Source organism: Astatotilapia calliptera, chromosome 13, assembly GCF_900246225.1.
Source record: "Astatotilapia calliptera chromosome 13, fAstCal1.2, whole genome shotgun sequence".
Taxonomy (NCBI): Eukaryota; Metazoa; Chordata; class Actinopteri; order Cichliformes; family Cichlidae; genus Astatotilapia; species Astatotilapia calliptera.
In genome coordinates this window covers 30,356,925-30,372,950 of record NC_039314.1, presented here as the reverse complement: position 1 = coordinate 30,372,950, position 16,026 = coordinate 30,356,925, and the positions used below count along the sequence as shown (strand labels likewise).

General features: G+C 43.3%; 2 protein-coding genes across 6 annotated transcripts; both read right to left on the bottom strand.

Moving 5' to 3' along the window:
• Positions 1-310: 310 nt before the first annotated feature.
• Positions 311-8,362, bottom strand: lrrc73 (leucine rich repeat containing 73). Of its 3 annotated transcripts, none has more exons than XM_026190382.1 (8): positions 7,898-8,362; positions 5,067-5,386; positions 4,816-4,976; positions 4,065-4,187; positions 3,886-3,986; positions 2,779-3,025; positions 640-678; positions 311-508 (listed from the first exon to the last, which is right to left on the bottom strand). In XM_026190382.1, exons 2-8 carry the CDS (start codon positions 5,336-5,338, stop codon positions 459-461), a joined length of 993 nt encoding a protein of 330 aa, XP_026046167.1. In that variant the 5' UTR covers positions 5,339-5,386; positions 7,898-8,362; the 3' UTR covers positions 311-458. The 3 variants fall into 3 exon arrangements, with proteins under 3 accessions (XP_026046167.1, XP_026046166.1, XP_026046165.1); XM_026190381.1 differs by having other exon boundaries at positions 5,067-5,367; XM_026190380.1 differs by having other exon boundaries at positions 5,067-5,367; positions 7,411-8,361.
• Positions 8,363-11,247: 2,885 nt separating this feature from the next.
• Positions 11,248-14,118, bottom strand: LOC113035092 (zinc finger MYM-type protein 1-like). Of its 3 annotated transcripts, XM_026190383.1 has the most exons (3): positions 13,967-14,118; positions 12,635-13,296; positions 11,248-12,141 (listed from the first exon to the last, which is right to left on the bottom strand). In XM_026190383.1, exons 1-3 carry the CDS (start codon positions 14,046-14,048, stop codon positions 12,067-12,069), a joined length of 819 nt encoding a protein of 272 aa, XP_026046168.1. In that variant the 5' UTR covers positions 14,049-14,118; the 3' UTR covers positions 11,248-12,066. The 3 variants fall into 3 exon arrangements, 1 of the variants encoding a protein (XP_026046168.1); XR_003274281.1 differs by lacking the exons at positions 12,635-13,296; positions 13,967-14,118 and adding an exon at positions 12,382-12,455; XR_003274282.1 differs by lacking the exons at positions 11,248-12,141; positions 12,635-13,296; positions 13,967-14,118 and adding exons at positions 12,150-12,308; positions 12,382-12,455.
• Positions 14,119-16,026: the final 1,908 nt, after the last annotated feature.

The window sequence follows — 16,026 nt, the reverse complement described above, 5'->3', positions numbered from 1 at the left end:
GCCGTGTGCGATGAACTCCGGGGATGAGGCAAAGGGATGTGAAGAGCGTGGAGGCGGGACCACGAGGTTGATTTCAGTGCCGGATTTGTTCAGCGAGTTTCCTCACAGCATCAACAGGAAGCGTCACTGGGCTGACGAAAGACCGACTCACTTTCTGTTTTACGGATGAAACCGCTCGTCCCACTGGCCCGCTCGCTAAACGGAGATCGGTTTAAGGGCCACCTTTAAACGCCAAACATGGGAGCAAGTTTCAGACAAACTTGTTCAGTGTGTTTAAGTGTGTGCTGGCAGCAATCAACCAATCAGAGTCTTTGTTTTTAAGAAGCTGTAAACAGTTTTATTATTGTGACATCAGAACCAATCAACAGAGCCAAAGGTACATTCATTAGAAGCAGAACAAACACCTGTGTGGAGGTCACGTGACGTGTTTGAGTTCTCTGCTCGTCTGTGTTCAGGTGCTACATCGAACCATGCGGGGCGTGTGATTGGGTGCAAGCCATCAGGTGATCTGACAACCACAGAAGTGCAGTGCAGAAGAAAAATAACCCATTCAAACCGAAAAAAGTGACGGCAGCATGACTGGAAATGGGTATGTTTGTGGGAGGGGTCACATCTCAGTCTCAGCCAATAAGCTCTCACCTAGACCTGACGTCAGCAAAACCGCCTGGGTGCTGGAGTCTGTGGGGTCAAAGAATAAGACATTGAGAACTTCACGCCATAGTTCAGCACGGTTTCTCTAACCAGGACCAGCAGCTCACACCACGGCCTCCGTGCCCTTTCCAGATCACACGTTTAGATTGATTTACTTCCACTGGATCAATAAAAGTCAGTTCAAAGACTCCAGAAAAAGTCCAGGAATAAGCACAATTAGGTGGAAGTCCATTAATTCCTCTGTTTATACTGAACTGAGCTACAGGGCAACAATGAACTGTTCCTTTAAGAAAACCAACCTAAAATCTGATGTAGAAAAGGTTTAAATATGCATGATCAATCATTTGAAGCCTCGGTCACAGCGGCAGTAAGATCAATCAGTTTGTCTCAACATTTGAGAGAAAAAGACAAAAACACCTCGTTCATCTAATGACACAGTGTAGAGCGGGGGTGTCCAATTCCAGGCTTCGAGGGCCAGTGTCCTGCAGGATTTAGACGTCACCCTGGGTCTGCACACCTGAAATGATGACTTCATTACCAGGCCTCTGGAGAACTACAAGACATGTTGAGGGGGTCATTTAGCCATTTAAATAGGCTGACACGTCTAAAACCTGCAGGACACTGACCCTCGAGGCCTGGAGTTGGACACCCCTGGTGTACAAAGGTGTTAGATTAGGTTTGTGTGCAGATTTTCTCTCCGTTTGCCAAATTTGTGGCACATTCAAATAAAATGAAGCTGCTGAACTTGCTGAGAAGCTGAAATCACACTCAGTCTAAAATTCAACTTCATCGCTGGTATGCAGTGGTTTTCAAACTTAATGACACTGTATGAAATAAAAAGCAAAGAGTCTGCACCGTGTCTTTTTAAATTTGTTGCTCAGTAGTTACTGCAGCTTTTAAGAATAATTTATCTGGTCTTGACCTGACCTGAGATTAGGACAAGCTCACACTGCTGTTATGAATCACAGAGGAACCACAAAAGAACAGAAAATCTTAAAAGGGATATTAATTAATATTGATTAAATATCCATTATTGTAAAACCAAGTGGGACTAGATATGTAGCAGGTTACCCAGATTAACACTTTGTCCACAGTTATACAAAATACACACCTCCTACTGTCACCAAGGACACCTAAACACCACACAAAGGACGGCACCAGGTCTATACTCAGTATAGTGGGACAAAACCAGATCTATACCTGGCTAATTGGGACACTGGTTGATAGTGGGTAATGTTGGATAGAACCAAGTCTGTAGAAGGTATTGTGGGACACAACCAAATCTAAACTGGATAAAGTGGGCAAAACCAGGTCTATAGAGATGAATTTTCAACAGAATCAAGTCTATACTCAATGGGACAGAATCAGGTTTATATTTTTAAAAAAACACACAAACAGTGTAAAGTGACACAAAACTAGTTCTATATTGGGTCATGTAGGAAGAAAATGGTCTTGGTAAAGTAAATTATTGAGTAAAGTACAAAAGAGCCAAGTCTACACTGAATGAACTAGAACCAGGTCCATACAAGGTAAAGTGGGACAAAACAGATCTACAAAGTGGAAAAAACAGGTTCAAATTGAGTAAAGTGGGACAGAACCAGGTTTGTTTTTGGTAAATAATGAAAGAACCAGGTCTATAGTGTGTTGAGTAGCACATAGTCATGTCTATATAAGCTAAAGTGGGAGAATTGGCTCTGTACTGAGTAAAGTAAACCTTTGACTATAGTGGATAAACTGCGACAGAACCAGATTTACATTTCGTAAAGTAGGAAAGAACCGTGTTTATAGAGATTAAAGTTTCGAAGAACTGGTTCTGTACAGATTACAGTAACAGAGAATCAGGTGTTTTTTGGGGAAAGTGGAACAGAACTGGGTTTCTAGTGGGTAAAGTGGGACAGAATCAGATCTATACAAGGCAAAGTGGGATAGAAAAGGATATATAATAGATTAAAGTGGAAAAGAGAAGTCTATAGTAGGGGAAGGGGGCAATATTGCTCTTGCCAGTAAAATAACCTGGCAAACAATCCCAGTTTGCTGGGTCTGTATTGGTTTTGTGCAGTTTGAGGGAGAGACAGTCTGAGCAGGGACACTCTGTAACTGAGGACAAGGTGAATAGTCAGCCCTTACTGCTGTGGGGTAGCCAGGCGGGAAGCTGGTACTTGTCTCTGATTGGGTGATACTTGTCTCTGATTTGCTGGAAAGCAGTGATGGAGGCAGGATCTGGCACCAGAGGCAAGGCCTCTCTGTCATCGTCATCCTCCCCTTCAGACAGCAGGTCACCGATCTGCTGCTGGAGCTCCGGACTAATGTCGTTCTCAGCCAGAACCAGGACCCGCAGGCTGGTCGGGTAGTTCTCCACCATGTCCAGGAATACCTGCACACAGGTGAGACCACCACATTATAAATCTCTTAGGAAGTGCAGCATGGCTTCAAAATAAAACTGTACAAAATGTTTAACGTGACAGGGAGGACAGTGAACCTGACCCCACTCGGTCGTGACTGCAAACCATCTTTACAGTCAGGTGTGCTCCTTTGTGTTTACAGTACTGGGACGCACCAATCGCATGTGCATGCCTCTTATCCACATGTGTGGCTGAGTTGTTGTTGGACCACACAGCCAGTTTACATACATCAGTGAGAAATGCAGTTTAGCGAGGACTGAGTATTAATTACATTCTCCTGGATTTTACTCCCTGACCTTGACAAAAACAAACAACAAACAAAAACATTCAGAGCATTTTGAAGCTCAAGAAAGAACAGGTGATCTACCTCCACCTCCAACCACTTCAGAGCTTCTAGATATTCACTGTGTTTTTATTTATGTTATTGTCTCTGTTTATCCAGCAGTTTCACAGGCCACACACTCAGGCATTTATTGTGAAAGTAGTTGAAACAGGAAACACAGCCCTAACAAGGCCACAATGCTGCCATATCACTTCCCCCTGGTGGACAAACAAGTGAACTGAAAACTGAGTCCAAACTCAGGGTCTGGGAACAGTTTTTTGCAGGGACACAGCGCCACCACCAGGTCAGACTAAACATCACTGCAGGATGGTGGCTTTGTTCTCAGAGCGGAGGAGAAACCCTGACGGTGTGAATAAAACCAGACTAAATGATTTCCAACAGACGCTCATCTCTTCTCTTACAACTGCATTCTAGTTGTATTTAAAGAGCTGCTCTCTGCTGATGAGAACTGGAGAAAAAGAAGAGAATGGAGCACTGTGATTGGTCGACCTGTGCTGACTGGTTGGTCAGTCCGGTTCCCTCCAGGTCCAGAACCTCCAGAGTCCTGCTGGATGCCACGGCAACTGCCAGCATCCCTGCAATCTGATCACCTGGAAACAGAGCGAGAGCGTCAAACAATAATGACATCACGCTGTTATGACATCATGTTATCATGACACATGTGTTACCGAGTGGGTTGTAGTCCAGGTTGAGCACGCGGAGCTGCGAGCTGTGCGCCACAGCAATGGAGAGTCGAGCCCAGCCTTTGGAGCTGATTCCTGGGTTAGCACTGAGAGTGAGCTCCCTGAGCCCTACCACACACACACAGTGAAGAGTTAAAACTCCCAGAATGCTTTGCTGCGTGGTGGTCTGAGCAGAGCCATTCAGGTCACCCATCCATCTATTTGCTTCTGCTTGTCCTTTTCAGGGTCGCGGGGGATGCTGGAGCCTATCCCAGCTGTCATAGGGTGAGAGGCAGGGTACACCCTGGACAGGTCGCCAGTCTGTTGCAGGGCTAACACACAGGGACAGACAACCATTCACACTCACATTCACTTGCACATTCACACCTACGGGCAATTCAGTGTTTCCAGTTAACCTAACCCCACTAACTGCATGACTTTGGACTGTGGGAGGAAGCCAGAGTACCGGGAGAGAACATGTAAACTCCACACAGAAAGGTGGAATGAACTCAGGACCTTCTTGCTGTGAGGCAACAGTGCTAACCACCGTGCCACCGCGCCGCCCGCAAATTCAGGTCATGTGAGCCTGAAATAGCAAGGGTGCCTGAGGGTTATCCCCCTCAGGCACCCTTGCTATTTCAGGCTTCCTCAAATCGGGAGTTTTTTTAATGAGCTTCTGTCTGTGAGAGTCGGACCAGGTTCAGGGTCACACTTGAGAGACCTGGCTCACCTGTGGTGGGAGGGCAGAAGGTGTTACCTGACTTTGCGCCGTCTGGCGGCAGCATCCCGCAGATCAGACCCAGTGCCTCGTCTCCCAGCATGCAGTCACCAAGATCCAGGCACACCAGTGAAGGGTGGGTGGACAGGGCGGGGTTCAGGGTCACTAAGCCGGCGTCCAACAGTGGGCTGCCATGAAGGCTGGAGGGGTGGAGTTAGAGACTTACAAACCATTCACAGTTAGATTAGTGGCTGTTATCACATGGCCAATCAGCTTTAAGTTCTACTCACAACAGGGTCTGCAGGGAGCGGTTAGTCTTCAGGGCGTCAGCCAGGTGCCGCGTCCGGCCAATACTGGAGACAACGCCCAGGTTAAGGTTCAGCTGAGCAAGCGAGCGCGACTCAGCAACGCTGCGGCAGACACGCCCAAAGTCGCGATCTGAGAGCTGGCAGCCACGCACAGACAGCAGGCGCACGCCATCCTCCTTCAGACTCTCGCAGATGTCTTGAACTTCAGCCGCCGACAGCATCTCGCCTGTGATCTGGATAGAGGCAGGCAGCATTGCGGATGCCACTGGGAGCACTGGGACACCTAAACAGGAAAACGAACACTGAAACAAAAGTGTTTTCTCACCTGGTGAAACATGGGTACTGCACCAAAGTCTGCTATTGGCTAGTTTTTGGATCAGAGTTAACCCAAGTTTTCTGAACGGGACTGGGAGCCACCATTACACCTGATCAGGTGACAAAGAAACACAGATCTGACTTGAATTATTTGACTACAACTAGTTTTTCAGGATATTTCTAACTTTAGAGATGTTGCGCAAATGGAAGAAAGCAGTCTTACATATTTGTTTAATATGTGCTTTGAAGGACATGTCCTGGTCAAAAATGACTCCAAGGTTCCTCACAGCGTTACTGGAGGCCAAGGTAATGCCATCCAGAGTAAGAATCTGCTTAGATACCATATTTCTAAGATTTTCAGGGCCGAGTACAATAACCTCAGTTTGATCTGAATTAAGAAGCAGAAAGTTAGCGGCCATCCAGGTCTTTATGTCTTTAAGACATTCCTGCAGTTTAACTCATTGGTGTGTGTTATCTGGCTTCATGGACAGATAGAGCTGGGTGTCATCAGCATAGCAGTGTAAATGTATGCTATGTCTTCTAATGATGCTGCCTAAGGGAAGCTTGTATAATGTAAACAGAACTGGTCCTAGCACTGAACCCTGTGGAACTCCATAATTAACCTCAGTGTGTGAAGAGGACTCTCCATTTACATGCACAAATTGGAGTCTATTAGATAGATATGATACAAACCACTGCAGTGCAGTACCTGTAATACCTACAGCATGTTCTAATCGCTCTAATAGGATATTATGGTCGACAGTAGTGGTGTGCAGATTGACACTGATGTACTGATTCTTCTGATGACAGACATTTATGCTCTAGAATCGATTCTCCTATTAAAATATTGATATTTTAGTCAGGCTGCCCCAGGGCAGCTGTGGCTACAACTGTAGCCTCCACCAGTGTGTGAATGTGAGAGTGAATGAATAGTGGAATTGTAAAGCGCTTTGAGGGCCCTGAAAAGCGCTATATAAATGCAATCCATTATTATTATTATTATTTAGTAATTTTAAAAAAGAATTAGAGTTTATCATTAACAGGAACACAGTAAAAAGCAACAACATTATTGGGATCGTCTAAATGATTGGTAAGAACTACTTCCTCTTCTGCCTTTCATAGCGTTATGTGAACTGCGTCACGGCTCACGTGTGCTCGCTCAGTTGATGATCGTAAGCAGAGTCACTTTTGTGGAGCTACAAACAAGCAAGATGAGGTTTGTGACACACGTGGCAGGATCACAAACCTTGTCAGACACAAAGAAAAGTAAATTATAACACAGAATGATGATGAGTTTATGATGCGGGAACTGAAAAGGAGGAGAGAGACAGGTGCTGCTAGGTTGGAGTTATCCAGGTACAGAGGGAGAAACTCTGGAGCTGACGTACGCCTGGGTTTGGGGTTTTCTGTCTGCGCTTCATCTGAAAACTATTTGTAGAGCACTGAAAGTGGATTATACAGGCTAATCGTTAAAACGCAAAATATTTCATTCATGAGACAGATATTAACTCTAAACTGTTTCTCAGCTGTATTTTCAGTCACTTTTGTTTTTCATTGTTAGATGAGTATTTTATAATGTCATATCGACTTTTCAGGGTTTTTAACTTCTTATCATTCTTCATAATTAAACGATAAGAGCAGGAAGTCTGGTTCTTGTATTTATTTTGAATGTAAAATTGGAAACTTTTTATGTCCCAAACGTGTCGGGATCTGCTCGGTAACTTGGTGGTATCGCTCATCATGGAGCGCTGCGCTGAGGCCGAGCAGGACCAGCTCAGGTGAGTCCACCTGACTGGCACTCACGAATCTTTGAGCTCAAAGAGGAGACCGGACAGGTGTCAGGTGACAGCTTAGATCACGTGACTCCTCGATGACTCCCTGATAAAGCTCCTAAACGAGAGCTGAAAATAACTGAGTACTTTTACTCGACTAAAGCAGGATTCTGAAGTTAAATTTCCACACGAGGCAGTGACCGATCAGCTGATCGGTATCGATGAGGTAACCAATTAACCTGATAGATGATCGATCAGCTCACGCGGGGAGGTTCGGGGCTGTCACGCGCTGATGTCATTATTTGCCGATCTCGCCGCAGGCCACGCGCGGGTTCCGATCCAGAGCGGCGGACATCAGAGCCGATCGATCCGGCATCGATGGATTAGATCAGCTGGAGCGCATGTGGCAGCGGGTCTGTCCGTCGGTCCGCGAGCTCCGGCAGTCCCGGTGTGCTTCTGCAGGTGACCGTTACTATGACACCCAGAGAGCTCGCAGAGGACAGAGGACTCACTCCGAGCGCGTCACCGGGACCGGAAGCAGCTGTCACCATGGCAACAAGGCTAATGACAAAACAACAGCCTTTGACAGGAAACGTTCATGAGCTCAGCGTGAATTTCTACTGAAGCAGTAAACACAGTAATACACAGACTCTATTCAAACTAAAGGCTGGGGTTCTCTGTGACGTCAAAGAGAGACTTCGAATCCTGCTTGGAGCGAATCCTCACCCAAAATACACGAGCTTCACGACTGTGACGTCACTTCTCGCCAAGCCTCGTTTTAACCTTCTGTGATTGGCGTCGTCATGGAAACGGACACTCCTCTGATCATTGATTCTACTTACTGATTAATTATCAATGATCGATCGGCAGATTTTCACGATACAAACGAAGCCAATAAAATTGAGCCGATCACCTATTACAGCTTCCGGTGCTGACTTTCACAATAAAAGCGGAAAACTTCATGCTCTGGCGTCTTTCACCTGCACGAGCAAGGAGATATTTATAGCGTGACGTCAGCTGCCTTACTGCTTCCTGTTTATTGATGGAGTTGAATCTGTCACAGCTTCACCTTCAGTTTTATTGTGAATAAACAACAAGCCTAAGGTAGAGGGGTGATGATGTCATCGCTCGACAAGGTGAGAGCTGCCGCCACAGCTGGGCCGTCTCCAATCACAGAGCCCAACCTCCGGTCTGCTGGTGTCTGCAGCTCCGGGTGATGACGTCACTCACCTGCTCCGATACCCTGTGTACCATACCCGTGTCAAAAACACGGAAATCCTGTGCGTGGAAGTTAGATAACTGAATGGGAATTCTGTTGACATCCGAGTCACATAGAAGGAGGAATTCCGTCCTCCAGTCCGTTTGAGATCAGCATGAGTATTCGGCACAGTTACACCCGTGATTATAAGGATGATTATTTACGACAGGTCTGTTTACATAATGAGATTTATTTTCCACACAGAGTTATGCAGTACTCCCCCCCCCCCCCCCCCCCAACCTTTATTTAAAGATTAGTACAATACAAAGTAGAATTAAACAGTATTACATTAAAGGTGTTGTACTTACAGAAATTGTAAACTACAAGCAAACAACATTATTTGGAACCTACACTTACACTTGAGGGAGAAGTTTTAACTGATTAAGCCAAGAAGTGAAGCGATCGAAGGATCTTGATTTTTTCGCATACAACCACAGCAATACTACTGCACGCAAATTTAGCTTTTGTTCACTTCTAGTCAAAGTGGCTTTGTGTAAAGCCTATGGCACACCGCTATATACTGCCCCCTTGTGGTCATCCTGCACACAATGTGGCATTTAGAAGCTACGTGTTGCTTCTGCATGCCAGAGAGAGAGAGGAATTTCCCCTCTCTCCGTGTAATATATATATAATACCCATTCACTGTGTGAAGCAGTGAGTAGGGATGGTACCCTGCTCAGGGGTACCTCAGTGGATTTGAACCCCCAACCTTCCGATCATGGGGCCAACATTCTACCTACTGAGCTAACCCAATGCATAACGTTGCAACGAGAATCCGTTGTAGGATAGAGGGGGTAGTGCCAGTCAGATGTTTGCAGCTGTGGGTTGTTTGGACTTTTAAAGGACTTTTAAGAAAGTTAATATTCAATTTTAGAGAACGACTGGATGGCTGTACATCATTTGGGCACTCACAGATCCGACAGCCTCTCTGAGAGGAACTTGACCAGTGGCGGAGCGGGGGGTGGCTTACTGCGCTTAAGCCCAGGTTGTTTTTTCAGAAGCCCGGGGTCTTTTGGAGTGTATTTTTTTCATAGTTAGATGCCTGGCTGACAACTGTATAAAACAAAAACTACACACAATATTCGAAGCACTGCGAGTGTGCTGGTGGAGAAGCGCAGCCAGGCAGACAAAGGAGAACTGAAGTTTGAGCAGGTACCAAAGCAAATCATTCGTACTGTACAAATAATGTAAATATGACGGTGAATCACGAAAGATTGATATCAAACTGATCACTTGACCAATATTACGTTACTTGCTCTTCGAGTGAATCAACAAAAGGCGAAATGAAAAGCCGAACAACAACAATGCTGTTTCTTTAGAGAGTCTTAGCATCCATCCATCCATCCATTCGCTTCCGCTTATCCTTTTCAGGGTCGCGGGGGGCGCTGGAGCCTATCCCAGCTGTCATAGGGCGAAAGGCGGGGTACACCCTGGACAGGTCGCCAGTCTGTCACAGGGCCAACACACAGGGACAGACAACCATTCACACTCACATTCATTCGCACATTCACACCTAGTGGCAATTTGGATTATCCAATCAACCTATCCCCACAAGTCTTAGCTTACATGTGTTTATTTCATATTTTCAGTTGTTTCCCTCCACGGCTAAATAAATCGGTTTCAGTAATGCACTGATGTACAAGAATGGACATAAGGAGCTTCTTTCAAAGAAAAACCTCTGGTAGATGTTATTTTATATATTATGCTTTGTATGTTGTTCAGTATATTTCTATGCAAAACAAGAGGAACATCAATACACAGCAGTATATTCACAGTTTAAACCAGATATTTACACTTTATGGAAAACACAAGAACATTTTTTTACTGCACAACATCAATTTAGAGTAAACTTTTGTTTTAGATAAATATTGAAACATCTTTTGAATGAGTTAAATGTCAGAATAAAGAGAGACAGAGCTTCTATTTATTATCACTTTGATCAAATGTGAACCTAAGTTTATTGTTAATTAATAAGAAATACAGATAGTTTCTCTCTTTACTCTTAAAGTTAACAAATGTGTTTTTTATATTCATCAATCTAAAAAAATAAACATTTAGTCTGATTTGATGTTACAATTAAAAAAGTGTTTTTATCTGAAGAGTTTGTAAATATCTGGTTGATTATGTTGGTGTTTGGTTTGATTGTCAGCACAAAGAGGGAGAGAGAGGAGAATGATTCTCCAAAAGTTGATTCTGTTCATCTGGACGTAGCTTTTTGTGGGAGAAACGTTTCGTCACTCATCCAAGTGACTTCTTCAGTCTCAGCTGACTGCAGGTTTTCCCAAATCTTATAAACAGTACATTTGCATAATGACTCAGCCCACTGAGGGAACAATGGGCTGGGAGGTCAGTTCTTTAATCATAATTATACAAAAGATGAGAATTTGCATAATTATGATTAAGGAATCTAGTTCTGATTCTGGTTCTGTCTTGGTTAAGTCCTCAGTAGTCCTGATTGTGAACTGTTGTAGTCCTGTTTTAATTCCGGATCAGTTCTGGGTCTGGTTGAATTGGGGTTTAGTCAGGCCCGGCCCTAACCAATCTGGCGCCCTAGGCAAGATTTTAGGTGGCGCTCCCCCTACATCGGCAGTGTAGTGTATGTACTCACAAGAAACCGAATAGCTTTGTCTTTGACCTTTTTTTTTTACACTTAAAGAAAGCAAATTCACAATCAGAATAATTAACAAGATAAAAAAAAAAAGATATGAATAAATAAATGAATACAAAAAAAAAAAATGAATATATTAAATACAATAAATTTTATATACATAAACACAATAAAACGTGTCAACAAGTTGGATAAAATAAATTAAAAATACAATATAAATAAGGCACTGCACAAAACAAGATATTAAATAAACCAGTATGACTTTAACAACTATATTACAAAAAAGGGGATCCTACAGAGTTCTCTAGTTGTGCTTTTTAATACTGCATTAACTAGAATGACTTACAAATTACTGTACACCACCCCCTCATCAACCTCACATCACCTGCTACAGCCTTACTCTCCTAGTCTTTCTTGCAGCAAAGTCATCTACAACATCATCATATGACAACTGATTTGAGACCACATGATTTATGCTTATGATGGAAAGTCCACTGAGACGTTCTTGCATCATAGTAGATCTCAGGTAGGTTTTAATGAGTTTGAGCTTAGAGAAACTTCTTTCAGCAGCAGCTACTGTAACAGGAAGAGTGGCAAAGATTCTCAGAGCAACCCACATGTTGGGGTAAATTTCTGCCAGCTTCTTCTCATGCAGGAAGGTCAAGAGTTCCATGTTTGTCATGTTCTTTGATGGCAATGGTGGGAAATTCTGCATTTCCATTGCAAGTTCTGTGCCATTAATGTCCGGCTGGCTGTCATGGGTCAGAGTAGTACTCAGTGTTTGGCACTGCTGTAGCAGCTCTTCTTTTTGTAAGTTGTGGAAATCGAGGAGTACTCCAAACTTGTCATTCACCTCTCCAAGGTTCTGAAATCTCTCATCAAGTGAAGAGATGGCTGTATCCACTACCACATTAAAAAATGTGGTTTCCATTTTTTTAAGTGCATCTTGTATGGGCTCATCTGGAGACTCATAACCGAAGTGCCTTTTGGTGGTTCTCAATCGCTTTTGTTTGAGTTCAGCCTCCACATTCATTTCTTCACACATCTCCTTTGCCGTTGTCTGTGCATCAGAAAATCCAGTGTTTCTGTAGCTGGTGAGGGAATCTGTTTTGAAGGAAGGAAGGTTCAGGGCTTAAGCAATCAGCATCATGGGCTCATCCGGTTAGAATAAGAATAAGCAGTCATCTAATTATTCTCAGGGTTTTCCTTTTATTCTCCAAATCAATAAGGCAAAGAAGGAAGGAAAGAAAGACACACATGGACTGCTCTCTCTAAAAAGGACATAGTACGATTTAAGTAACTCAAAATGATACATGAACTCAGGAGACTCAAAGAGAAACTCACCTCAGCTGCCGCCCCATGTGGGAGTGAAGAAAGAGTGAGGGGTAGGTGAGTGCAGTCCTTATATAACGAGTGACAGGTGAGTGCAATTAAGGCCAAGCACCACACCCAATCAAAGGTGAGGAAAAGAAACAAGGTGCATCTGGTGAAGTGAATGTGCTGAAAGGTGAGCCTTTACAACAGAATCTTTGGTTTTCTTTAGCAAGTCGACAGCCACATCTAGCTGCATGGAGGCCGACTGCATGAGTTTACTCACATACTGGATCTTGCTGAGAATGTCATACCAGATGGCTGTACAAATGCAAAAACGATAGGATCCAATCTCCTCAGCCAAAGACTGGGCTTCAACTCTGACCACAGGGTCTGTAGCTGTTTCCCTCACCTCCAGAAGAGCCTCTCTGACTTGCCGAGCCTGATATCTGACTGCCTCAATGCTTTTTATCCTGCTTTCCCATCTGGTCTCAGCCCATGATTTCAAGGTGGTTTTCACATGTTTCAGGAGAACACCCCACCTATGGGTGGAGGCTGAGAGGAGCTTGAATAATTTTGCTAAATGCCCAAAGTAGCCAAGGGCATCTGGTGAGCTTTTTGCAGCATCAGCTACTACCAGATTTAAAGTGTGGGCACCACATGGGACCAAAAAAGCTCTTGAGTTTAGCTGAAGCAACCTTGCCTGAACACCTTTATTTTTTCCCTTCATGTTGGCCCCATTGTCATAGGACTGTCCTCTGCAGTCTTCAAAAGGAATGTTAAGCTCCTCTATCCGTTTTAGCATGAGAGTTGACAAATGATCTCCTGTTGATTCCTCTGCAACAAGAAAGCCCAGGAAATGCTCTTTAACTTGTGGTATGTCTTCTCCTGACACTATCCATGTGGTAGATGGCCCAGGGGTGGGATTTAGAAACTTCAACAGTGCATCTGAAGAGAGGAGTATGTGACACCACTGAGTATTAAAGTCTAATAATAAAAACATATGATTCCAGGAATAAAATGAAATGATATAATATAAATGAAAAACCAAAGAGATATATGTATGATGTTAACTGATATGCAAATTAGATTAGATTCAATTTATTGTCATCATTACAGTGAAATGCTGAATAGCAGAATGCAAAGTAACAGTATAATATCATATGAGAATGTTATGTTATGATTATCTTTGACCGAATCACAGCAGTGCTCATATTAAAAAACAGCATTCCCTCTCATGTGATATTGCTTAATTAACATTAATGATGTGCACTTTAACAACTAGGCTTACAACTATAATATATACAGGGGTGGAAAAGTGACTATTACCTGCAGGGTAAACGTTAGCTAACCAGAAGGCAATAACAATGTAAACAAAAAACACCTGCTTAAAAGATGAATACAAATGAGGAATGGTGGGAAAGGTGCTGTACTTACCTAACGTTACATTATTATTTTCCATAACAATTTAGCCCCCTCCACAATATTAACTGACGTTAAAACAGTTAACTAGCTATTTATTGATTAGCAATTAGCGAATCATGTAACATTAGCTTAATGCTAAAAATTTAGGTTACTATCACATTCAAATAATTTCATGTAGGCTAACGTTACCTACCTCTGTCTTTTTCTCGTTTCTCCTCCTCTTCTTTTCTCTTTTTTCTTCCCTGGCCACCTGACAGTTTTGGCCGTTTTGACATCTTGTGTTGATTTTTTGATGTGGTGACGTCCAAAAGGAACCATGATACGGGAAGGGAGGGGGCGCACCGTGCGGGGAGGGGGGGCGTAATGTTCTAACAAATAATATTTCTATTAAATAAGCTTTACTTTGCATTTTAATTAACGTGGGATTATTTTTTTGTATTTAGAAATAATAGTACCAACTTTTTTTTTTTTTTCAACATTTGTGGCACTGGCGTGGCGCCCCCTGATGGACGGCGCCCTTAGCATTTGCCTATACGGCCTATGCCACGGGCCGGCCCTGGGTTTAGTCCTCGTGTCTTGATACAGCCCCGACGTTGTTCTGCCTCGCTGCTTAATTAAAAAAATAGTTTAAGGTGACCTGCACATGTGATATATATTTTTCCCTATATGAAGTCATTCTTTTTTGAACAAAACTCAAAACAGAGCCTATTAATCTTTCAGTCATTTCTAACCCCCCCTTCCCAAATCCCACATGCATACTACCCTTTAGGGCTAAGACCCGGGTGTATCAAATGTCTGCCTCCGCCTCTGAACTTGACCCCCCCAATGTTCAGCACAAAGTTACGCCGATGATTACGATGGATGACCGTATCCATAATAAGGCTGGTAAATAAGATAAGATAAGATAAGATAAGATAAGATAACCTTTATTAGTCCCACACGTGGGAAATTTGTTTTGTCACAGCAGGAAGTGGACAGTGCAAAAGTTATGAGGCAAAAATTAGAATACAATAAGAATAAATACAGTACACAACTGTACAGAATAGAATAAAATAAAATACTATATACAGTAGAATAAAATAAAATAAATATACAATAAGATAAAAATAGAATACAAATACAAATACTATATACAACTGAGTAAAAATACAACGATGACAGAAAGGATTATTGCACTTAGTATTATTGCATATGTATGGTGTTAGATTATTCTGTTATTATATGTTACGTTGTATATGTAATCAAAATAGTTGAATTATGTTAACTGCTGTAGATCATATTATACCCTTTAACATAGAGTGTGTGATCAGTATGTAGTTTTAGTTTGCATTATACTTCTGACTTAAAAGAGTGTGAAAATCATTCGATCTATTGGTTTGATTACTCAACACTGTTGAATGTATTACACTGTTTCTTGACATTTCATACTGCTGAATCATGAAGAGAATGTTGTGTGCAGAGGACCTTGTCCAGATAATAGAAGAAACAGACCACATTCCTTTGGTGAAGAGCAGAGAGACAGGGAGCCGAGGTCATAACTTAGGCGCTGTAACAGAGAAAGAATGTGATGTTTTGGCTTTTACGACTAGCTGGGGGCCACTAGAGACTATAAAGAGCTGAGCAACCCGTCACCATTTTGAGACATGTGCCTGACCCTCTGGTAGCATCTCTCCCGTCCGGACGTTGTAATGCTCTGACTGTTGAATTGTATGGAAATAAATGATTGTTGATTGAGCATTTATACACCGAGTATTGTCCCTCCTTCAGCCCAAAGATTCAAAGAATTGGGTGATTTCATGTGTGTGCTTGATCAGTTAAAGTCTTTATTATGGAGTCTGACAGCAGTGGGGAGGAAAGACCTGCGAAATCTCTCCGTCCCACACCGTGGGTGCTGCAGCCACTGAAGGAGCTGCTCAGTGCTGTCACAGTCTGCTGCATGGGGTGGGAGACGTTGTCCATCAGGGATGACAGCTTAGCCGCCGTTCTCCTGTCACTCACCACCTCCACTGGGTCCAGAGGGCATCCTAGAACAGAGCTGGCCCTTCGGATCACCCTGTTCAGTCTCTTCCTGTCCCCAGCAGAGATGCTGCCGCCCCAGCAGACCACGCTGTGTGAATGTGAAATGGGGCAAGGATGGCCTACTGAATATGTTTTTGAATACAAATCAGAATCAGAATCGTGTTTATTGGCCAAGTATATGTGCAGACACATACAAGGAATTTGGTTCCGGTAGATGGAGGCTCTCAAGCACGG

Excerpts from the sequence above, each read along its gene's own strand:
- lrrc73 (XM_026190382.1), bottom strand. The coding sequence starts at position 5,338 with ATGCTGCCTGCCTCTATCCAGATCACAGGCGAGATGCTGTCGGCGGCT. Across the intron at positions 3,026-3,885 it reads TGACCAACCAGTCAGCACAG|GTATTCCTGGACATGGTGGA; the intron begins GTCGACCAATCA and ends ACCTGTGTGCAG. Across the intron at positions 679-2,778 it reads CGCCTGGCTACCCCACAGCA|ACTCCAGCACCCAGGCGGTT; the intron begins GTAAGGGCTGAC and ends TTGACCCCACAG.
- LOC113035092 (XM_026190383.1), bottom strand. The coding sequence starts at position 14,048 with ATGTCAAAACGGCCAAAACTGTCAGGTGGCCAGGGAAGAAAAAAGAGA. Across the intron at positions 13,297-13,966 it reads GAAACGAGAAAAAGACAGAG|ATGCACTGTTGAAGTTTCTA; the intron begins GTAGGTAACGTT and ends TCCTCTCTTCAG. Across the intron at positions 12,142-12,634 it reads TTCTCAGCAAGATCCAGTAT|ATTCCCTCACCAGCTACAGA; the intron begins GTGAGTAAACTC and ends CCTTCAAAACAG.